The 24,000-nt window shown below is 44.8% G+C and overlaps 1 protein-coding gene across 2 annotated transcripts; it reads right to left on the bottom strand.

Moving 5' to 3' along the window:
• Nucleotides 1–13,460: 13,460 nt before the first annotated feature.
• Nucleotides 13,461–18,155, bottom strand: LOC133922883 (probable transcription factor KAN2). Of its 2 annotated transcripts, none has more exons than XM_062368408.1 (6): nt 17,100–18,155; nt 16,833–16,909; nt 15,921–15,966; nt 15,664–15,844; nt 14,349–14,418; nt 13,461–13,983 (listed from the first exon to the last, which is right to left on the bottom strand). In XM_062368408.1, exons 1-6 carry the CDS (start codon nt 17,737–17,739, stop codon nt 13,864–13,866), a joined length of 1,134 nt encoding a protein of 377 aa, XP_062224392.1. In that variant the 5' UTR covers nt 17,740–18,155; the 3' UTR covers nt 13,461–13,863. The 2 variants fall into 2 exon arrangements, with proteins under 2 accessions (XP_062224392.1, XP_062224393.1); XM_062368409.1 differs by having other exon boundaries at nt 14,349–14,415.
• Nucleotides 18,156–24,000: the final 5,845 nt, after the last annotated feature.

The raw sequence follows: 24,000 nt of genomic DNA, 5'->3' as shown, positions 1-24,000 counted from the left end.
GAATACTGAGCAGTCCGAAGCGGATGTGTTCCTCATTCACACAGAGCATTGCACTGCTTAGAGACACTTCCATGAGATGGAAGCTGATGAGAGGAGGAAAGCTATGTGCAAGCGTATTCAGCAGGAGCATCAAAAGATGAGGGAGGAGCGTAACCACATAAAGGTGGACGCCTGTGAGGTGGAGAGGGAGAGGAACCGCGAGAGGGCACGTCAGGCGCGTGAGGCAAGACCGCAAGCGACGAGGAGGGGAAAGTATCCACGTTGCAGTCTGTAGACCAGATGTTGTAATCCTGCTGTTTACATTCCCTAAGGCGTGTTAGGTTTAGACGCGGTACTGGTTTAGGTTATAATGATCGTGTACTGTACATACCAATGTCTATGTATGTCACAGTTCCCATTAGAATCATTGTGTTCAACTATCTATTCCCTTCAAATTCAGGCCAAAATATCGCACAAATATCTAATGGCAGTAGACAATTCGACAACAGAAAATTGCCTATTCTACCGCAAATTAATTTAATTCGGCCAAAGCAATGTGTCGCTCGTTCGCCGGGTGAGGGAAAGGAGTCGCTCATTCAGAGGGGGATAATTTTGTCTTGCACAATGAATGGGCAACATGTTGATTCCTCTGGTTTTTAATGCCCTGATCGCTGGAGCCCACATGGTCTCTCCCGTTCATCAGGCGACATCTTGTTCTCGCCTGATGAACATGCGACAATGGCCTATTCCTGCTATTTCTGAAACGGATGTATAGTATTGCAAATATTAATATATGGAAAAGTCCATTTTACTCCCCCCGAACTATGTCGTTGGTTCGGATAACCCTGTAAACTATTAAGCCATCCAATTTACTCCCTCGAGCTATTAATACCGAATCATTGTACCCCCCTAAAGTGATTTTATACCTGTTTTGGCTGACATGTATGCCACATCACCATGTGGGGCCCATATCTCTCTTTTTCCTTTCTGCACCAAGAAAAGAGAGAGAGAGCGGGGGAGGCGCATGAGTACCTAGAGGTACTAGAAACCGAGAAATTGCAGTTGGGTCAAAGAGGGGCTCACCGGAGAGTGCTAGCAACGAGAGCAACGACAGAGGAAGGGGGTCAATGTCGTGGTGGAGCTCTGGGCGTCGGGGGTTGAAAACACGCACGGGGATAGAGTCAGTGGGGTTCCTAGATGGTTCAAATGAGAGGAATTTAACCGGGGCTCACCGAGGTGGAAGAATGGTGTCGCACAGTAGAGGTAGGCTGGCGGAGGCGATGAGTCGGCGGCGCAAAGCGGCACGGTAGAGGTGTGGAAGGGGCACGTGGTCTCGAGAAGGTTGCGATGTGCATTAGCTCGGTCGGGCGGCGTGCATGGACGATGCAGACTAGTAGAGGAACACGCGGTGTGGTAGCGCAGAGGGCCGTGGGCGAAGCTACGACATCGAAGAGCGCGCGGCTGAGTGGTGGCGCGGGCTGCCGTGATGGAGCAGAGCTGGCATGGCAGCCTAGCGATGGCGTGAGCTGGCAGGAAGGGGCGGGCTAGCTAGTGCGATGGAGCTACAACACGGAGGAGCACGCGGCGAGGTGGAGGCAGGTAAGCGGCAAGCAGGAGAGAGAGAGAAAGAGAGAGAGAGAGATGACATGGCGTGGGTGACGGTGGGAGAGAAAGACCGGCCAGGGGGGACTAGCTGAGCTCACCGATAGCGCAAGAGGTGGGCCACATCGGGGAAGGCCAGGAAGACACGTGGGTGACGCGACGTGGTGCGTTGGCCTGAGCGCGGCCGAGCGACGGTGCGGTGCGCTCGTGGCCGAGCAACGTGTGGCTTGGCCGTAGCAGAGGAGGGGAGATGTGGTCGGCCTGGCAGTGGCTTGGGTTAGCCAGCATGGAAAGAGGAGCTGAGGGAGAGCACGGGGAGGAGGACAGTGGAGGCTGGCGGTGATGTGGTGAGACTGATAATTGGGCCCACGTGATGATGTGGCAGTCACGTGTGCAAAACCGGCTACAAAACCACTGCAGAGGGTAAAGTGATCCGATATTGATAGTTCGGGGAAGTAAAATAGATTTCTTATTTTATATATGTATATAATTTGAAAAAATGTAGGTCTATAACAAAGCTGGAGTGGTCATCTTGCATGGCCCATGAGGAATGGTGAAATCAAGGATGAAAAGAGGTGTCACTCACCTCACTTTTTCAACACATACTGGTACTGCTCGCTTTGTCTGGCCCTGACATGCATAGGCAGCAGAAGCTGCTGCTGTGGCTGTCCACACACTAGGCCACTAGCTAGCCCATGCAACCTGCAACTATTGTAAGGAGGAGTATCTATGATCAGTAGTCCATTGATCATTCTCGCATATGGTAACCATTCTACAATAATTTGGGAGTTAGATCAATGCATGTCAGACAGATGCATACAGCATGGTAAAGCCAGCTAGATCCCAAGTGCAACTGCAACTGCAACTGCTTCTTTAAGGGAACAACATAACTACAACACCCTATGATGGTGAAAGAAAGAAGGCAAACTAACATGCATGCATAGAGAGGAGTAATATACAGTGGGTTCATGTGTGCCAATAAATTAAAGCTCTTTGCAGAGAAAAAAGAATCGAGCTGCAAGCTAGTGTAGTGTGGTACCTCTCATTCGGTCACCTGACCTGCCTCTAGCTAGGGCTCATTGAATCTTTTTCACCCTCGTTCCAAGTGAAAAACCCATTGCTGATGCTGCTACTATATTATTGCCTGCCTGCTGCTACTTTTTCTATTTTTTCTTGGATTTGACCCACTAGCATGCAGGGTGCCTCTCTGCTCTCACCCATGAGTGTACTGGTACAAGCTACAACAGCCTACAAGTATGTGTGTTTGTTTTTGGTTCCTGATTCTTTTAAAGCAATGCATGCTGTAGCTAGTCACCAGTTGATATATATACTGACAAGTTAGCTGTATATACTTAGATAACGGTCATGACAAATTGATGTCAAGGAATTAAAAGAAAAGGGCACAAACAATGCATTTATACACATGGCATCTTGTTGGAGACTAGCAATGTGCAATGCGAGCTCCAAGATATATTGTCACATCCGGTTTTAACGGTCAAAACTAAGTGCGACTTATGTGCGTCCAGAAAGTTCAACACATATAAAGACATCACATGTGAAGTAACAAAATTAATACTTTAACTTATAATCGTTTAACTTTTACATAAAGACTTCACCTAAACAACTATATTAGCTAAATGACAGCAACTAAACGACGGCAGCGGAACGAAAACATCGGCGACCAAGCACTCCATAGGCACCGACCGGAAGCCACACTCCTAGATCACCAGGTCGTCATCTTGAAAATCTTCAAAGTCCTCCACTGAGCAGCATATGTATTGTGAGATATAGCAAGGGTGAGTACATAGAGTACTTAGTAAGTGTGGGAAAATAATAATATATAGGCTTTCAACAAGAATAGGCTAACACATGGTATATTTGCATAAATACGAGTAAAGAAACGATATTTGGACCCAAAAACATTAAGCAATTATTCAGTGAATGTACCCCATATAGCCCAGCAACTAATTTAATCACCTTACGAAACATAACCATCTAGTACCACCAGTACCATAACCAAAACCATTCCACCACCAACTAATCATGTGAGGATACAAGTCTCTCATAACCGTGAGCATGACTGATATATCAGATTTTATACTCTACATAGGTTGTACAACTCCACGAGTCTTGATTTCATCGGCTGCAAGCAGATGACTAAAGTCTCTATGTTGCCCATGCTGATTAGGCACATTACACACTACCTAGGGTGTGTTGCCACGAGATCACTATAAAGCATTTACAAAGAATCCTCCCAGTATGTGTCACCATCACTCCAGATTTCACCGTCAGGATTTACGCGAGTCTAACTCCGACCCAGAAGCCCCTTTTGTGCCTTGTGGATTCTGAGAATTAACTTCCCTCATCCACACCTCCGATATGGCCCACACAACACTGGGAGTACTCAAATTAATCAGCTAAGCCTACCCATATCGGCTTCGTGGTTGTACGGATCTTCTTGGATTGTCGCTCCACGAACCGGACCTTATTTAGGTCACTTGAGCAAAGACTAAACCAATAATATATCTATGATCACCTTCATAACCACCTATTTGCTAAAGGTCTAAAGTTCCATATTGCTATATCAAATTCATCATCATATTAACCATCATTGTTATATGTTCACTAGTCAAGTATATGACCCTTTTCAATATCCCGACATCATGGCTAAGCAAATCTACCTAAAGACTTATACCAACCACCACTTAGGCTTCAAGGAATGTAAAGGAAGATATAGGGCAAACCCTAACATAGGTGACTACCCATCACATTGATATTGCATATAATTTTGTAAAATAAAATATTTAAAAACATAGGTTCAAGATGATCAAGAACAATTACCTTCTCCTTGCTACTGCTCAGTGTACTCTAGCTCTTGGTCTTGATGTTTCTCGAACTGATCCGGGGCATTGATGACTAATCACACAATTATTGGCAAAGCACACAAACAACACACTAATAACAGAGCATGAAATAAAAGAACAACAAGATAAAACCTATCTAGAAAGATAGAGCTTAGAAAAATGAAACCAATGGTGCAAGAATCGCTGAAAAAGGAACTATGACGAAAACGTTATGATGGTTTTACTAAACAGGGGCTTTTCTACAAAAAGGTCAGTGCTTAAAACTAATTTATTAAAGTCTAGTGAGTTTTTTTGTAAAAACATAGGACCTAAAACTAATATTTAGAAAGTATAACATGTTTATTGTAAAATTAAGGACCTAAATCTAATTATTTAAACTATACAAGGACCTATTTGCAATACTAAGGCTGACTGGGCTCGTTATGCTGATGTGGCTAACATGTCTGCAAAGGTGATGACATGGCGAAGACGTGGCATGATGATGTGGATGTCCACATGGCACGGGCTGACATGGTAGGTGGATTGGATCTGGACCGTCAGATTTGAATCGGATGTCTTGGGATCATGGATCGGGCTCACGGTGACGGTAGACCGGATATGGACTTGGCTCATGGGGCTTACCGTGGACTAGAGGCGGTGAAACACTTCGAAGGCGGTGGCAGACGACCCGACTTTCGCCGGAATCGGGCTCCAACAAGCGTGGAGCTCCGGCTGGTGGCGGAACAGGGATGCGGGGGCTCGGGCAACTTGGCGACAGTGTCAGCAGGGTCGGAGGACCACCAAGATTACCTGGAGGCGAGCTCCAACCACGGTGGTGCTCGGCGCTATGGTGCAAGGGCTCTCCGATGTCGAAAACTACTTGGTGAGTTGGGGAAAAGAATCAGCGGCTTCTAGGGAGGACATAGGGCTACTATATATAGGCGGGAAGGCTCTAAGAGACCAGGAGAGCTCGATTAGGGTTTAGGGCGGTGGCAGTCACAAAACTGAACTCAAACTCTTCGTTTAAAAGCTAATTTGTTAGGATAAGCCGGTAGGAGATAGAGGGGATCACGGGACGAGCATCTAGATGATTTCCCCTCCTATTTTGGTGCAGATTTGGCGGGATTCGACGACCGGCACGGCTTGTGTTAGAGTCCAACTCCAACCCGAGGTGGAAGACGGTCTTGATAGGTGGAGCCCACATGGCAACGACTAGGAGGGAAGGTGGAAACCGCCTAGGCGTTTTCGGTGGAGGGAGGCAGAGGCGGGCTGGCACAGCTGTGCTAGCTTAGGCTGGCGGAATGGCGCGTTGAGATGCTCGGGGCATGCTGACTTGGACTAAGGCAGGGAGAAGGGGAGCAAGTCAGCTGGGCTGGCAGGCCAAGCCGGGAGGGAGAGAAAGAACGGGCCGGGCAGGCTGGTGAGGGAGAGAGGGTTGGGCTGGGTAGAATTATGTTTTCTCTACTTTTCCTTTTTCATTTCTTTTTCTAATCTATTTCTATTCTAAAACAAATCAAAACAAACAAAGACAAAATAAACTCCAAACAAATAAACAAATAAACCCTACATGTCTATTTCCAGCATGAATGCATTCAAACAAATAATAACCTAATTTAAATTTAAATTTGAATTTGAATTTAGAAAATAGGCTTTCTCCTATTCTAACTATTCAACCTTTATTCTAATCTTGAAATTTTTTAGAAATTTGAGAAATCTGAAAATCAGGGTGTGACATATATCTTTGATATAAAAGTGCAAGCTATGATATGCGATTACCAGTGTTGAGACTTGCAAGCATGCACTACCACATAATCATTAAAAATAGATTGTATATCACAGACGATTTCTTAGGATCCATCACAGACAAAAATATCCTTAGATGGTTGCTAAGACAGACATGTCTATAATAAGACATGCGTCTAGATGTGAATTCACCAACAGACGATTTTAATAAATCCGTCTGTCTCTATTGTACATAGACAAATAACTTTTAGAAAAAATCCATTCAAGATATTGTCACAAACAGTTTCTTATAAGATCTGTTTATGTCTATTCGGTAGACACAAATAGATTTTATAAATACCTATTGTATTTAAAGACTCATGAATATTTTCAAATTTGATCGCTCATTTTTCCATGGACTTTTTGCTTCCCACACACAACCCGCTCGTCTCACCAGAGCCTTTTAGCTTTCCACACACACAACCCCTAATCTTCCTTCAGTATAAAGTGATGAGAAGTGTTTTTCTTCCTCACTCGCCATATCAAAGTGTTCTACTACACTGAGAAGCGTTCTCACTCATCCTCAGCGTCGGAGAAGCGGTATCTCGGCAAGGGCCGAATCCCTATCGCTGCATCGATGTAAGTATTATATGGTTCCTTTCGCGGTTTAGTTAGAGTTTGTTAGGTTTTTATTTCTTCGATTTGTGCAATTGATAGTACAACCTTGTTTCTGTCGTAGATCTACAATGACGCCATTCAGATAATCAAGAGGTGACAAGATAGGGTTGTCCCTATGGCAGCTTCGACGACGTAGATGCTTGGTGTCGACTTCAGCTAGGTGAACTTCGTCTTCTTTGCTGCTGTGAAGGCCCCCTTAGTCAACCCTATGTATGCCATCAACTGCATTCTCCATTATATTCTACCAGATGGAAATTTCTCCATTACTATTTGTCAGAATATAGACATTTTTATCAACTGCAAGACATGCTTGAATGCCTATTTCTTGTTGAACCATGACTGGCGGATTGGCAGCAATGCTGTCTGGTTTTGGCTCATGCGTGAGATAATCAAGGTGCTACCAGATCCAGATGACTATGAGCTACTAATTAAAGATGATACTTAGGTTGACATTGTGCTGAAATGCAGGAGACTAAGATGATGTCTATCATTAAAGCTGTCCAAATGGATCATGCCTACTGGATCAGCCTAAGGCCTAGCACTCTAGGCACAGCCCAGGCACGACATGGTGCCACGGGCTGTGCCTGGGCTAAGTGCGTGGCACGGTGTGCTCGCACGGCACGTCCCGACTAAGTCGTGTTGGCACGAGTACGACCCAGCTTGGGTCGGAACGAGCACGACATGGATGGCACAGGCATAGCCCAGCACGCCTGGGCCCATCCAGGCACGATCAGCCCATCAGACACGACACGACCTGCCAAGAGCCGTTACGCGTGGGGCCAACCCAGTGGGGCACGGTCAACATGGGTGGCCCAGCCGGGCATGTGGAGGCAAGGCCGGGTTAACGGGTTGAATGGGCATAGCCCGACCCATTTAACCTGTTAACCCATTTATTTTGAATTTTGTAGCCGTTTTGTGACCGTTTGAGCTCAAAAAATCAAAAATTGCAAAAATTATCATTTTTAGCTATAAATAGAGAACCACCATACCCTTCCATTCTACACCAGCAACAACATTTGCTCTCTTATTTCCTCCTCTCATTCTTGTTCAAAGTTCCCAAGAATTTACAATAATTTGGCAAAATTAGTTTGAATTGTTGCCAAAAATCTGAGAAATTGCAACACCCTTGTGCTGCTATCTTGAAAAAATCTTGGTGATTTTTTGAATCATTGTTCTTTCTTGTTTCTTCCATTCTTTGTCTGTTAACGTCAAATATTTGAAAAAAATTTAGTGTCATTCAACATTAATAATGGACGCTGGTGGTCATGATCATGATAATACGTCCATCGATCATGATTTTTTTCTTCAAGGACTCGAAGGGGACTACGTTTCCTTTGATAGCGGTGTTGCAGGTGATGAACCCAATGGTGAGCCTCCAGCAACACCTCCATCGTCAGGCTCTACAAGTGCACACATGTCAGTATGAACTGGCTCTAAAAGATCAAGAGCCACTACTTCCAAAGTTTGGCAAGATATTGAAAAGATCTACAGAGACTAAGACGGGTTAAATATCAGGTATGCTAAGTGTTATATTTGCAAAAATAAATTATCTGCAAAGCCCTCAGGTGGAACGAGATACTTGAAGAAGCACGCCACAACTTGTAAGCGAAAGAGTGGAGCAACCATGAAGCAGACAATGCTACAGTACAACCGTGATGGCTCTGTTCATCATTGGGGGTATGACTCCACCAATGCTCAAAAAGAGCTATACCGCTTCATTTCAAGAGCGGGTCTACCACTCAACATCAGTGAGTTTGCTCTCTACCGCATTTGAAGATTACATTAAGCAAGCTCATAATCCTAGGTTCACGCATGTTTCTAGATAGACAACTAGTAGGAATATAGTAAAATACTACAATGTATGTTGTAGCAAGCTTAAAGAGAGGTTACAAATAATTACATTTTCAATTGCTTTGACCTTGGACATATGGGCAGGTAGAGCTAGAGATGATTATTTTAGTGTGGAAATGCTCACCATAGTAAAAGGCTGGAAGGATAATCGAATAGAGAATAACAAATCTGTTAAGTGAGATGGTGAAAATGCTCATTATAGTAAAAGACTGGAAACAAGCTAAAGCATGAATGCAACACACTACAAAGAACACTGAGTTTGAAGCTTAATTTGAAAATTTGTATCGAGATGCTGATGAGAACGTGTAATTTCCTATTTTCTAAGTTAGGTTGTACTCTTTTTTTCTTTGCTAGAAAGATTTTTAATGAGGCAACCTATCAATAAAGCTCATTTTTACAATTACTTATGCGTCTCTATTATTTTTTATTTTTAATTATTTTTCATTATATTTATTTATTTATTTGAAAACAACCGGGACCTGCCACCCACATCTCAATCTCTCATCTTGACCTATAAATAGCCACGAGCCATGCACGGAGCCACCATCCCAGACTCCCTCCCAATAAACAACAAAGCTACTTGCTAACCAAAGCCACTTGTCTACTTCAACAAAATAATTTCACATTTCCTTTCATGGATCAAGACACCAAAAACTCGCGTGTATGGTCATGGCTATGACAATATTTTGGAAAGATCTTTAGAGAAATTAACGAACATGTAAGATTTGGTAAGTATAATATATGCAACTATGAATTATGTGTTAGGTTTACAAATAGAATGAGACACTTGAGAAAGCATATTAAATATTGCAAGCAAAATTCTGGAGTTTCTAAAGAAACCATGTAATTTTTGGAGCAAAGATTGTTGTCGGAGGATTAACTCCTATCGCAGGGATCCCAAAAGACCCTTTTTTAGAGATTCGGCCGGGGGGATGATCCTGAATAAGTTCGTCGGAGAAATAAATGAAAGTGAACGTAAATGCGACGTTCGGTGGTGGGGGATGATTGACCTAGCGCAAAGAGAAATGAATGCACCGGAGTTTTAGACAGGTTCGGGCCGCACGGGGGCGTAATACCCTACTCCTGTATGGATGCAATAACTGTCCTGAGGGAGGTCCCCTGAGGATGTATCTGGCTACAAGAATCTAGTGTCTAACTAAGAGTTTGAGGCTCCTTGTTCTTCGGCCGGAGCTCTGCTCAGGCTTGCTTGCAATGTCTTCGCATGTTGGCTTGGTTCGTTGTGGGGTTCATCTTCTTCGTTTGTTGTGTCTTTTTTGTCTACTTGGGCTTGAGGCCTTCCGCCCTTTCTCTCTCTGTATGCCGATCCTTTTATGCACTCGCCGGCCACGACATACCCCGAACGGGAAGGAAGGGGCACAAGTTCCAAGACGCCATGACTGCGCCATCATTTCCTCTGGGTGAAATGACTGGGGCGGTGGAAAAAACGCGCGCGTGTCCGGTCACGTGTCACTGTGGGCGCCCTGGCGACGGGCGCCGTTGAGAGGGCCCATCGGGCAGCCACAGAGGCACCCGGCGTGCCCGCCTTGTCTTGTTCCTCTGCCACGGCAGGGCGGCAGGCGGAACGCCTTGATCCTAGCGATGTTATCCCGAGACATACCGGATGATACGGGACGAGATCCGTGCAATTAATGGCCCCACGCCTCTCTGCTAGAGCATGGCAGGGACTGACACTGCGACGGGAGCAGTTTGGGATGTCAGGCCGCGCACGCTCATTAAATGCGGCCTCGGACCTCTGACTGGCTGACACCTCATCGGCGGGTCCTTCGGGGGCCCTTTTGGATCATTGGGGCACCGAGTGCTCAGGGGTACTGTTCACCTCCCCGAGCACCCTCTCCCGAGAACGCCTACCCTTGCCCTCGGGGTACCGGGCGCTCGAGGGCACTGTTTACCTCCCCGAGCACTCTCTCCCGAGCATTCTCGCACGAACCTTCGGGGAACCGAGTGCTCGAGGGCTGCCACGTGCAACCCCGAGCACTCTCTCCCGGACACTTTTGCACTGACCCTCGGGGAACCGGGCGCTCGGGGGTTGCCGCACGCAGCCCCCCGAGCGCTCTCTCCCGGGACTTAGCTCTTCTGATCGTCGGGGGACTAGAGTGCTCGGGGGTGACCGGGCACCTCCCCGAGCACTTTCTTCCCGGTACTTGGACTCTGCGGGTCATCGGGGGATGGGGGTGCTTGGGGACCAGAGGCTGTGGCCCCGAGCACCTTCTCCCGGAACTTAGATTTTTCTCATCCTGCGGGAAGGACCTCGCGGGATGGTAACACGTGGCGGACGGCTGGCCTGGCCTCGGGACTCAGGGACCCCCGGTTCCTGATACACCGACAATTGTACTCTTTTTTCCTTCTAGTAGAAAGGTTTTTAATGAGGCAATCAATCAATAATGCTCATTTTTTATCTATTTTCTATAAAAAAAATTATTTTTGGAAGTTTTTAGCTATTATTGTTTATTTTTTTCTATTTTCGAAGTGCTGCCAGGCCGACCGTGCCTCCACCATGCCCCGTACCTCCACCGTACCCATTGGGCCAGTCATGCACCGTACCTCCATCGTGCCCAGCGAGCCTGTTGTGCCGCTGGGCTATAATCGTGCCCGAACTGGCTCGGCATGGCACAGTGGCTGATAGGCCGTGCCATGGGCCGAGGGTGCAACATGGCATGACCCATTTAACTAAGTGAGCCTATTGGGCCATGCCATAACTGGGCCATGCCTAGTCGGGTCCTTGCCGGGCTGGCCCGATATGTCCATTTGGACATGTTTGTTTATCATCTCATATTTTTGGAAGATGGTGTCGATCAACCCAAGTTTGTCGATCACTTTTCATCTTTTTGGAAGATGATGTCGCCATGATGTTAATCATTTCATCCTTTTGGAATACGACATCGATCGACCAATGATGTATAGCTAGCTAGGTTTATGTGTTCTAAACAATACGTGATTTACATCTGTGTGATGTTTTTAATCTTTGTGATATGTAAATTCCTGTGTTTTGTGTTCTGAACAATATGTGATCGATGTTTTAAATAATGTGTCAATGTGTTTAATTTGAAAATCATAAAGTATGTATCTGTATGACCCTTTCTCCCACTATGAGCAAATTTGCTTCCTGGCTACGCAGCCATGAAGCAAATTTGCTTATAGGGGGAAAGGGAGACGCAGACGATTTTTTAATAAAAATCCATCTATGACAATTAACACAGACGGGTTAAAAAAACATCTATTACTCTTAGTACTCACATATGAGTTTAAACAATGGTTAATTCGAATTATGCCATTATAAATATGCATGTTTCGAAAAATATCATTACAAAGGTCAAAATTGGACCAATGCCATTACAATGTGCGATTTCTTTGAGATATGCCATTTTGGACCAAAATGCCCATGTCTGTCTTCTTCCTCCCCTTCTTCGGCGACATTGATGGCACTAGTGGCCCTTGCCAGCGCCATTCGGTCGAGGGTCAGCGACATGAGCAATAGCACAGGATGAGGAACTCGTTTGAGGCACTCGCGACAGCTAGTGACGGCACACAGCAGCAGCACGTGCATGGGAACAGGGAGAACGAGCGTGACTTTTGGCCAGTCGAAGGTGGTAGAAGGCGCAGCACATGAAGTGGAAGCTATCCAAGTGTCCTCAGGCTGAGTGCCTGATCCTGGCTCGTACGACGGCGTGCGGCTAGAGGCAGCGACGCTCGGCTCTCGTGGAGAGCCACGCTGGCGCCGGGCCAGAGCTAAATTGGTGTGTGTAAAAGCATGCTAGAGGCAAGTTGAAGCTCACCATGGGCTCAAATTGGATGGAGAAGGTCGGCTCACCTTTCACATTCGGTTGGATCTGCTCGTGTTCATCGCCAAGGAGGGTGGAGCTCTCCAAGAGGGCAACAACATGCGTGGAGGGGGGGCATCGCAGTGGCACCGATATCAGGTGGAACTCGAGGAGGAGGGAGGCCTCCACTGTTGTGCAGATCCAGCCGGTGGGGGAGAAGAGGGGTGGGGTGGCGCAGCCAGTGGGGAAGAAGAGGGCTAGAGAAGGAAGAAGAGGGTAATCTGGTCCAAAAAATTAATATAATGGCATATCTCAAAAAAAAAAAAGCAAATTGCGATGGCATGCCTACAATTTTGACCTTTGTAGTGGTATATTTCAAAACCGATAAAATTATAATAGAATGGATCAAATTAACCATTTAAACAAACAACGTCTATGACCCTTATTATACATAGACGGTTAACTAAAAAAAATCATATGTGTGTAAGTGTATTACAGACGGTTTTGAAACCGTCTGTAATAAGATCGATATCCCATACACTTTTGTATTTTTCAGAGACAGAACTTATAATCATTTGTGGTAAAATTTAAAATCCATCTATAATAACCTATCGGTAGTGATATGTACATCAACTCTTCTAGCTGGTCACCTTTCTTAATTTAACTATATTGTCTAAAATTTATGTTCATATATATTGTATTGTACTTCTACATTAAATAGCAACAAGGAAGCTTCAAACAGTGAATTTCAATCACATTAAATAGTTGGTTGTACGGTCAGAATCCTGAATTGAAGATGCAAAGGCAACTGAATGAACTGAAATGTGCTCATGCTATAGATTGGAGTGCTATTCTTTTTAGGCATATACTTAAGGCTTTGTAAACGTGAGCTTTCTTTTCATGTCGTTGGTTGCACGCAGATGGAGTAATTCCATGCAAAACAGGCACTGTCCAGATCTCACCCACATCTTTTTTCGTCTTTACTTTTGAGCATGAAAGCAACATCTGAATGGGAGCTGCACGTGGACGAGCCTCTCTCCTTTTCCACTTTAATTTGTGGCAGCAGTAGAAATTAAAGATGAACTCCGTCCTCGATCTCTTCAGCTCCCACATTCCATGCAAAATACATATACATCAATCTTTAAATAGCATACTCCTTATAGGACTTCATATTATACGTAGCGCAAACCATGGAGTATAAGACAACTCTCACGTACTACTAGCTACCTCTCATAATTTTCACAAACGCACACATATATAGTGGAGCTAGGGAAGATGTAATAGCTGAAAGTATCCCTTTCTCTTCTTTTTTTCAGCTTTCATTCTTGGTGACTGGATCAAGCTAGTTAGACGAAATATCTATTATATTCCTTGGGGTGTTTCCTTAATTTCATACTCGATCGATCTTGTTATTGTGGCCTCCCTAGTGTAAACTCAAGATTTGGCTGCCCGGCCGGTGGACTTGATGTCTCAGATATGCATGATACATTCATTTCTGATATCTCCAAACTCTTTGATGACGGAGCTTCCTGCCAAAAGAGAAAAATGAATCAGCTGTCTAATTTATTTTCCAAATAGACACTAGTGTGATATTTGCTTAAGAATCGACTGGGATAGTCTGAGTCGCTCCTGGAGCTAAGAACGGTTTGTGATAACCATCATCACAATCAGTTTTTCAAAACCGTCTGGGATGGTTTTTTAACCAATCGAATTAAATGTCTGTAGTAGTGAGATCAAATGAAGAAATAACACTACTTATTACATAAATATGACATAAATTAATAACACTACCTAGCTGTTGACCAGTACTTTAAGGATGTTTTAGGGATTTAGCACTTCCCATATATGCAGTAAGAATCCGAATTAATTTGATTTTCTTGTACGATGTAATTACCTTGAGATTTTCCCTTGTGGCTTTACTATTTGATTCCTTCGGTGAGCCGAAATCAGACCAGCCTGCTCTGCTGCGAGGTCCAGAGAGAAATGATAAATAGAAACATCTATCGGAAGGTTTCAATAATGGTAATGAATCACCATGCTCAAGCAGAAAGCACACAGCATTGTACTGCTATATATGTGTTACAACTTACAACTGGAGGGGCTAATGATATATGATTATTATATATGTTTACAAAGGTTATCTAGTCCAGCTGGTATAATTCACCATCTCCAAAAAGAAGTCTCAAACTTTGTCCTTGGTTGAACCTTGCTTTATTTTCTTTAAAATAGTATTGTTCTCATAGTATTTCTTTTTCGTGAGCGGAGCTTTTTATGCAAAACTAAAGGAGATAATTTTTCAGTACCGCAGCAGTCAGTCAGTACATTTTGTCCTTTTCCTTTCTGGACAAGTGGGCCTGCATACTTTTTGGTGTGTGTGACTGTGTGCTCATCTGATCTACTACGTAATATGTGTCCGTGTACAGAGAAGAGGACCAACTACTTTTGGTTATTGCAGCCATTAAACAACCGAAGCAGATCATTGAACCATCATGAGGTTTCAAATGTCCACCCTGTACTGGACAAATCGAGCAATGCCAGGCCAAGATTTCTTTCTTTCCACTTTTCTTGTGAAGAATATATATTATATACACATATATGTTTGCATGAGAGAGAGGGGGAATGACATGATCACATGAGAGAGTGTAAGAAGCTAGTGGTCCATGAACGAATGAGGCCTAGGGAATGGCACACAGGTTTTGAGATATCTCCCGCGGCCAACATGGTACTGCCACACTCTGTCCCTCTGCGACTCAAACAGAAAAAGTATGCTTTTTCTTGACATCCTGTTAATTGGTAATGCGGTGATCAGCACTGCTGTCTACAGATTTCTTAGGTCAAGCTATATTATTATGAGCTCTTGTTATTTAATAATGTACTGAATATGTCAAATCTTATTGTGGATAGCTAGCTAGAGAGAATTCGAAGTTCATGGATTACTCGGTTAAGTATATATTGTCATTTGTCAACCTAGCTAGGATAGATTATACAAGCATGCATGGTCCACGCATACTATAATAATTAAGATGATGAAATTGTACTTATCAAGTAGTTACGAGTATATATCCATTTATTTATATCTGCTAGTATAGCTTCAGTTAATTAATTATATTAGTTGATTAATGAAATTAATTAAGGAAGCTAATTAACTAATAAAGGTCAGAACAAAATTACTACAAAATTAAGGAGCTGAGTATTTAATTAATCATCACCTTGAAGAGTTGGTCCATAGACCACCAGTACTGTAATTTCTGCTCGCGTGAGAATTCCCATTACCACTAATCCCATTTTGTGCTAACGACGACTCATCCATCTGTCGGCTGCTGCGGATCTCTGAAAAGCTATCATCGGATATCTCTCCTGCTGACCCCTTCTCGAATCCATTGTTTTCTCCTATAAAATAATCAAAGAAATTAACAAAATGTAAGGGATATATAAACTTAATAAGAAACCAAACAGGAATTTATACCTGAAGAAACTGCAGATTTGTCGGTGTTTTTTATTGTGCGATACATCTGCGTGAATTGCATACAGCATGCTATTAGGAATTCAGGATACCACGTACAAAAATGAACAAGTAAACAGTGATTATTTATAGGAGTAGTATGTATGCACACATATTAGACCACCTCTAGGTCGTATGTACTATACTACATGATTTCCTCAGCTGTAAATTAAAACTATATTTAATAGAGCATTCAAAATTCCAAAGATAATTAAGGATAACGAAACCAACTGCACAATGTGTTTGCTGATCTATATATTGCACATGCACAGGGAGATATCAGATTTTCTTTCAGTTGCAAAAGCTTTGTATTCCCCTCTTGCAAAAAGCTGCTCACTATATACTATGAGAGAGAGAGAGAGAGAGAGAGAGAGAGAGAGAGAGAGAGAGAGAGAGAGAGAGAGAGAGAGAAGGGAGAGCTATGCATTGATAACGCTGTTTCCTTTCTGTACTCTTTTCTCTGTTTATATATCTATGTTGTAAATTATGTATGGAGCGCATGCATGCTATAACAAAAGAGCACACCATGTCTTTTTTTTCGAAATTGCTTAAAAAATAGTTTTTTCCCCGAAAAGGAACAACAAACTATGTGAATTACTAAGGAATTAAAGAAGGAAACAATATGTCCAGAAATCAACAAAGATATATACAAAAGGCTGAAACAAGAGTACATGCTCGATATTCACACGACGCATATATCATCAAGAAGTGAACTTAAAAAATCTGGATGAAGAAGGATCGAACTATACCAATTAAAGCCATCACGAACACATGTTCCAACAACGGCATACAGAAAGCAAAAAAAAAAGGAAAAGCTTGAATGAAGATTCAGTCAATTTAATCATTAATCAGGCAGGAAAGGGGGGGGGGGGGTACCTGCAAGTGAGACTTGACATGGGCCAAGGTGAGATCCTTCACATCCATGAGCTCCAGCACTGACTTGGGAGTAGCCCCTAATTAAACCAAATCCCAGGGGGGGAAGTACTTAGACGAAACAGCATCAGATCACTCGATCCCATCACAAAATCCCATGTGAACAAGAAATTAAGAATCAAAATAAAAATCGACACAATCTTTTAATTTGTTAATCGATCAATTAATTATAGATACGCACACACTCAGAGAAAGAGGCTATGTACATACTCTCATGGCCCCCAAGGAGCTCGACGGCGTGGACGAAGCGCGCGTGCAGCGTGGTCGTCCACCGCATCCTTGGCGCCCGCACGCTTCGCCGCCTTGGCGGGTACCTCGACCTCCCCATCATCACGTGATGCTGGTGGTGCTGCTGCTGCTGGAATTGGAAGGGATGGTTGTGGTGATGGTATATTGGGACTCCTCTTATCGGCTTGAGCAAATCGTTCCTCAGGTGGTAGTGCTGCTTGGAGTAGCAGCTGCCATGGCCGTTGCTGGTAGAGCTAACCTGTTGCTTGTCGTAGCTTGCACCACCACTGGTACTACTACTGCTTATATTTGTGTGGTGGTAACAAGCAGGCACGGTGCTCGCCGCAGCAGCAGCAGCACTGCCGCTACCGCTGGTGCTTGTAGGACTTGTAGTGGCGGTGGCGGCTAAGGAGAGGAGGTGGTCGGAAGCCGGCAGGGTCGCTGACGTCGTGTCGGTGGCTCGCCAAAACCCTAGGTGGTGGAATCGAGCCGTCGTGGTGGTGCTGTTATCGCCGGAGTCCGGTGACGAATGTGTCCGCCAGGCCGCCGGCGCGGAGGAGGAGCTGCTCGGGCGGGTGCTGATTTGCAGCGACAGGTCCGGCTGCAGGGGGAAGAGCTCCATATATGGAGATCTAATTGCTTGATTGACTTGCTAGTTACCTAGCTAGGGGGATCGATGAGGCTAGAACAAAGTGGAGCTCAACTGAAACTGATAGACAGAATCAATCTATAGATGGAGGATCATATCGAACTAGTCGGAGGATGAAGCAAGCTAATTAATTGAGCCGACCGGGCCGCTATATAGCTAGCTATCAAAAGAAATTTTATTCGTAGGAGATTGATCTTGTTTGGTTTTGGAGATGTGTGTTGACGATAGATGTTGGTGGTGTTCTCATCGATGAGGTAACAAGCAAGAGCCTAGAGGAGAGGAGCTGAGGTGAAGAAGATGGATGAGGGGAGGATTTGGTGAGGGTGGGTGGGTGAGAGAGGAGAGACGACTGTGGTGGTGCCGTGCTGCTGGTCTGCTACTACTGTACTGTTGACGAGAGTAGCACTGTACTTGTACATTAGGGGACGAAAAGAAATATTAATTGGGAAAGTGAGCTACCTAGCTCAGCGTTGCTGTAGGTTGATGTTGTTGTTGTGTACATGTGATTGTGGGGTAAAAAGAAGGACGAAAAGGCTGTCCCTTTCTAGGTACGTAGGAGTACTACATAATAGTATTACATAGATGCATGCATGCGTCGTAGATGCACTGAATTACTGATATGGTCTGCTGGTGCCCCCTGGCATCCCTCCAAAAGTACATGTTCATGCATTGCTTTAAGATTATTCTCAATGGAAGTTTCATTCTCTTTAAATAGAGCGCTATGTCAGTATTTTTGTGATATCGTAAAGGAGTAATGAAGAGAGAAGAAAAGAGTTTTATATAAATAAAACCGGGCACTTTTTTCAACGTAATTACTCTCTTGCATATGTTGCCTATGAAACAACAAAATGAAATATTGCACTGTAGGAGACTATTTCAATCATCAATTAAATGCAGTTTTGCTTATGAGACAATTAGAAACACAAATATGAAATCTTTCATTGGGAGTAGTCTAATGTGAATACTAGTTTTTATTTTGATATATACATTGTTCAGCAGTAATAATCAGCTTATTTTAATTGTATGTATGTGGACTTCAAATATATCCGCCTCGAGCTATCAATATATATGTTTACACACTATCTATCTATATATATTTTCGAGTAGCTAGCGCTTTCTCGAACACCAGTACTTAGTACTCATGCAAGATGCTTCAAAGAATAATCCTTTGTGTGTGTTCATAATTGATATGTATATCTCAGTCCTCTCAATTGTACGTCCTGCTCATTTGTCCTCTTTTCCTGCCTTTTAATTTCTTTTGACTTGACCTATTTTGCCACATGGAAATACACCAATCTTACATATATATCGACTTTTCACAATTATAGTGCCAAATAATCAAACATTTCTTATGCCCCAATTTCTCAAAGAACCTCATGATGCAGAAGTCGGGAGATGTTTTTCAGAACAATATATTCCTCGACGGAAAGATTCGCCTCAGCAAAAAAATTTACCAGTTCTCATCAGTCATTATAAATATTCACAAATTAACACAAAACCAGCTGGCACAGCAAGTGCATGTAGAAACTGATCTAGTCACCTGGTTTTTCTGGCCTTCCGCAAACTGCATGCGATACGATATGATCTCTGTCTTCCTTTTTCATCTTTAATTTGATGTGCTCTCTCTAGCCTATTATTCCTCGCTCATATAAATCGATTATTTGTAGTTGGAATAATCAAAAGTTCGGAAAATGGCCTCATTCATTCTCACCCATAAAAAAGACCTTGACGGAGAAAGATTGAAATAAGAGAGAGAACGCACATATAGTATCCTGTACCACAACATATCATTTCACGCTTTGGCTCGCTTTCAGTCTGCGTCAAACTTATTTTTCAGAAAGACGGGGAAACAACAAGAGACTAGTAGTGCATGGTTGAAATTGTTGGTAAATAGGCTTGCGCCAAGATTTAATGAAATCATCTCGTGAGGGCACTAGTAGAAAAATAATTTGTATAAATAGTTTGAAAATCTCATATGGAACCACTACTACAGAAGTAGTCATAAGTGTCGGCTCATCAGTGTCGGTTCAGCTAAAACCGACACTGATAGAGTATCAGTGCCGGTTTGTACTAAATCCAGACATCCACTCGTCCATTCAGATAAAAACTGGTACTGGTAAGTAGCATCAGTGCCAGTTAGTATTAAAAATCGGCATTGATAGTATCAGTGCCAATTTTGATAGTATCAGTGCCAATTTTTAATACTAACCGGCACCGATGCCATGTCCGAACTTGAAAATTTATTTCAATCGGGTTTCGGCTCATCAGTCTCTTCTTCACGTCCACCGTCCGCCAGATCTCTCCATTCTCATCTCTTTGCGACTCGCATTCAGCTCTCTCCCCATTCTCTCTCTCGCTCTTGCGTTGATCTCCCCTCCCTATCTCCTTCTCCCTCCCACCGCTGGCCACCTCCCCTCCCCATCTCCTTCTCCCTCCCACGGCGTCATAGTTCACCATCGAGAAGTGGCTTGAGATAAGCGACGTGAGCTGCAACTAGGCCCACCTGCTCTTCTCCTGGAGGTGCGAGTCCCTAGCGTTGTGCTCGCTCACACCCTTCTTCACCGAGCTGGAGACACGGCGCATCGACGACAAGTGGAACGGGCCGCTCGCCGCGGTGCTCGACCGCAGCGGTCGGAGCTACGACCTCACGTGCAAGTACCTCGACTCAACAGCGGCTACCGCTTCATCACCAGCCGGGCGGCGTTCCTCCAAGCAAACAGCTTTGAGCTGGACGGTGAGGGCAGGTTCCCATGCGGTGGCCGAGCGGCGGTCGAGTGCGATTTAGCTTTCAATCCCCTTGACTCCTCATAGATTTGAGCTATTGGAATATACTTAGTTTGTAAACTTTGTAGATTGAGATGCAGGAGACTTTGGATAATTCTTGATGGGGATTAAATTTATTTATGTCAGGAGACTTTAGTTCTTGATGGGGAAAATTTGTGGATTAAGATGAGCCTATTTGAGCATGGCGGCGGCGGCGGCAGGAGCACGGCGACGGCGGCGGTGGCAAGAGCATGGTAGTTGTGGCGGTGGCAGGAGTGGCAGTCGAGCCGGCTCTTTTGAGCTGGCTCATTTATTTTTTGGCTCAGGAACATTTTCAGTGCTGGTTGGAGGCACGACCCGGTACTGAAAAGAACTTTCAGTGACGGCTACAAACCCAGCACTGATAGTCAGAGACTATCAATGCTGAGTAAAGAGTTTCGGTTGAAAAACTAGCACTGAAACCGTTTTTCAATCGGCACTTATGTGCTATTTTGTAGTAGTGAACACTTTTTTGAACCGTTTGCAGAAAAAAGTATGTACAAATCAGATTTGTACAGACGACTCGTTATTGGAACCGTCTGTACTAATTTTTCTGGAGCTAAAAAATCTAAAAATATATTTTTCCTACCCACACCAACCCCCTATATTATTATGTAGGTGCGGTTGCAAGTTACATGATTTTTCACGCGAAATACCACGATTGCGTTTTCTAGGAGTCAAACCCGCAACCTCTAACCTCGCGTGAACCTTCCTTACCATCTCACATGTCGTTCATTCTTGACCATTGTATAAAAATAATCTATATAAGATATACGCTCAAAACAAGTGGGATACTATTAGTACATACGGTTCTAAGCTTAGAACCGTCTGTACTGTTCCTTTTTGCACAGACGATTCTAATTTGGAATCGTCTGTACTATAACTGCCAATAGTACAGACGGTTCTAATTTGGAACTATCTGTAAAAAAGGAACAGTATAGATGCTAGAACCCTCTGTAATATTAGTACAGACGGTTGTAGTTTGTAACCATTTGTATTGTAGCATACCGCTTTATTGCAACTGCCTGTTACCATTTTTTAGACGGTTCTACTTTAGAGCCGTTTGTTGTACTCTTTTTGTACAGGTGGCTCCATAGATCCGTCTGTACAGGGGCATCCCACTAAATAGATTATGTAGCAGTGGGACAAAGTGTCTTCATTAAAAAGAGGTGCATCCATGACAACTTTGTATACTTACAGTGTGCCATACTTGAGCTACAAAAGAAAAGAATGCCGTCATTGTTTATGAAGCTGGACATATCAAAGGTTTTCAATTCGGTAAGTTGGGCCTACCTGTTCGAGGTTATGGAAGCGCTTGGTTTTTGTCGGAGGATTAACTACTGTCGCAGGGATCCAGAGAGACCCCTTTTTAGAGATTTGGCCAGGGGGATGATCCTGAATAAGTTCGTCGGAGGAATAAATGGGAATGAATGCAACGGCCAGTGGTGGGGGTGTCGACCTAGTGCAAGAAGAAGTAAATGCACCGGAATTTAGATAGGTTCGAGCCGCACGGGGGCGTAATACCCTACTCCTGTATGGATGCTATAACTGTCCTGAGGAAGTCTCTCAAGGATGTTGCTGGTTACAAGAATTTTGACCTAACTAAGAGCTTGAGGCTCCTTGTTCTTCGACTGGAACTGTGCTCAACCTTGCTCACAGTGTCTCTCTTGCGCTGTGTTCTTCATGGGGTTGGGGTTCTCTCGCCCTTGTGGTGCTGTCTCTCGTTGTTCCTCAGGATGGCTCGATCCTTGCTTCTGTGCCGCCGGCTGTTTTAAGTACCCGCCGACCGAGACATGCCCCGAACGGGAAGAAGGGGGCTCGAGTTCCAAGACGCCATAAATAGAAAGGGCGTCATCATTTCTTCTGGGTGAAGTGACCGGGGGTGAAAAATGCGTCGCATGCCCGGTCGCCCGTCACCATAAATGCCCTGGCAACAGGTGCCGTGGAGAGGGCCCACCGGGCAGCCGCAGAGCAACCCCGCGTGCTCGCCCTGTCTTGTTCCCCTGCCACAGCAGTGCGGCAGACGGAACGCCTTGATCCTCACGACGTTATCCCGAGGCAAGCCGGACGGCACGGGACGGGACCTGTGCAATTAATAACCCCACGCCTCTTTGCCAAAACGTGGCAGGAACTGACGCTGAGTGCGGCGGGAGCAGTTGGAGGTGTCAGGCCATGCACGCTCATTAAATGCGCCCTCGGACCTCTGGCTGATTGACACCTCATCGGCAGGCCCCTCGGGGGCCTTTCTGAGTCGTCGGGGTACCGAGTGCTCGGGGGTACTGTTCACATCCCCGAGCACTCTCTCCCGAGAATGCCCATCCTTGTCCTCGGGGTGCCGGTTGCTCGGAGGTATTGTTCACCTCCCCGAGCACTCTCTCCCGAGTACTTTTGCACGAACCTTCGGGGAACCGAGTGCTCGGGGGCTGCCATGTGCAGCCCCGAGCACTCTCTCCCGAGCACTCTTGTACGGATCTTCGGGGAACCGAACGCTCGGGAGCTGCCGCACGCAGCCCTGAGCACTCTCTCCCAGAACTTAGCTCTTCTGATCGTCGGGGGACTAGGGTGCTCGGGGTGACCGTACACCTCCCCGAGCACTTTCTTCCCGGTACTTAGACTCCGTGGATCATCGGGGAACTGGGGTGCTCGGGGATCACTGACTGTGGCCTCGAGCACCTTCTCCCAGGGCTTGAGATTTTCTCATCCTATAGGAGAGACCTCGCGGGATGGCGCCATGTGGCGGATGGCTGGCCTAGCCTCGGGATTCGGGGACCCCTGGTTCCTGATACACCGACAATTTTGGTTAGAGATGGAGCGACTGGATAGCTCAATTGCTTGCCTCTTGCTCTTCCTGCGTCCTTCTAAATGGGGAGCCAGGCAACCTTTCAACCATGTGCGGGGACTGAGATAGGGAGATCTGTTCCCGTTTATGCTGTTTATCATTGCAATTGATCCATTGAAGTGTCTGTTGCAGCTTGCAGAGGTTAGATGCACCCTGAAACCAGTGTTGCCAGAAAAGACAAAGCTACGCAGCTCGTTATATGCTGATGATGTGGCTATTTTCACAAATCTGGATCGAGATGAGATTGAATTAATCAATGAAATCCTCATGGATTTCGAAAAATGCTCGAGATTGCTCATGAATCTGGCAAAGATAGAAATATTCCTTATTAGGTGCCAAGGGATTAACCTTGCTAAAATGCTTGCTGAATTCCTAGGGGAAATTAGATCTTCCCATGCAAGTACCTTGGACTCCCACTACACATGAGAAAATTGACCTTCAACCTTTGTTGGATAAGTTAGGAGGAAAGTTATCTGGATGGAAAGGCCGGCTATTTTCCCTAGCTGGCAGGGAAACATTGGTCAAAATGGTGCTCTCCTCACAGCCAACGTACCACCTCACCATCTTCCCTCTGCAAAAATGGCTCGCTAAGA

Source organism: Phragmites australis, chromosome 6 (genome assembly GCF_958298935.1).
Source record: "Phragmites australis chromosome 6, lpPhrAust1.1, whole genome shotgun sequence".
NCBI classification, from domain to species: domain Eukaryota; kingdom Viridiplantae; phylum Streptophyta; class Magnoliopsida; order Poales; family Poaceae; genus Phragmites; species Phragmites australis.
This window is presented reverse-complemented; position numbering and strand designations above follow the sequence as displayed.

Excerpts from the sequence above, each read along its gene's own strand:
- LOC133922883 (XM_062368408.1), bottom strand. The coding sequence starts at position 17,739 with ATGGAGCTCTTCCCCCTGCAGCCGGACCTGTCGCTGCAAATCAGCACC. Across the intron at positions 15,845-15,920 it reads CAAATCTGCAGTTTCTTCAG|GAGAAAACAATGGATTCGAG; the intron begins GTATAAATTCCT and ends ATTATTTTATAG. Across the intron at positions 13,984-14,348 it reads CCACAAGGGAAAATCTCAAG|GAAGCTCCGTCATCAAAGAG; the intron begins GTAATTACATCG and ends CTCTTTTGGCAG.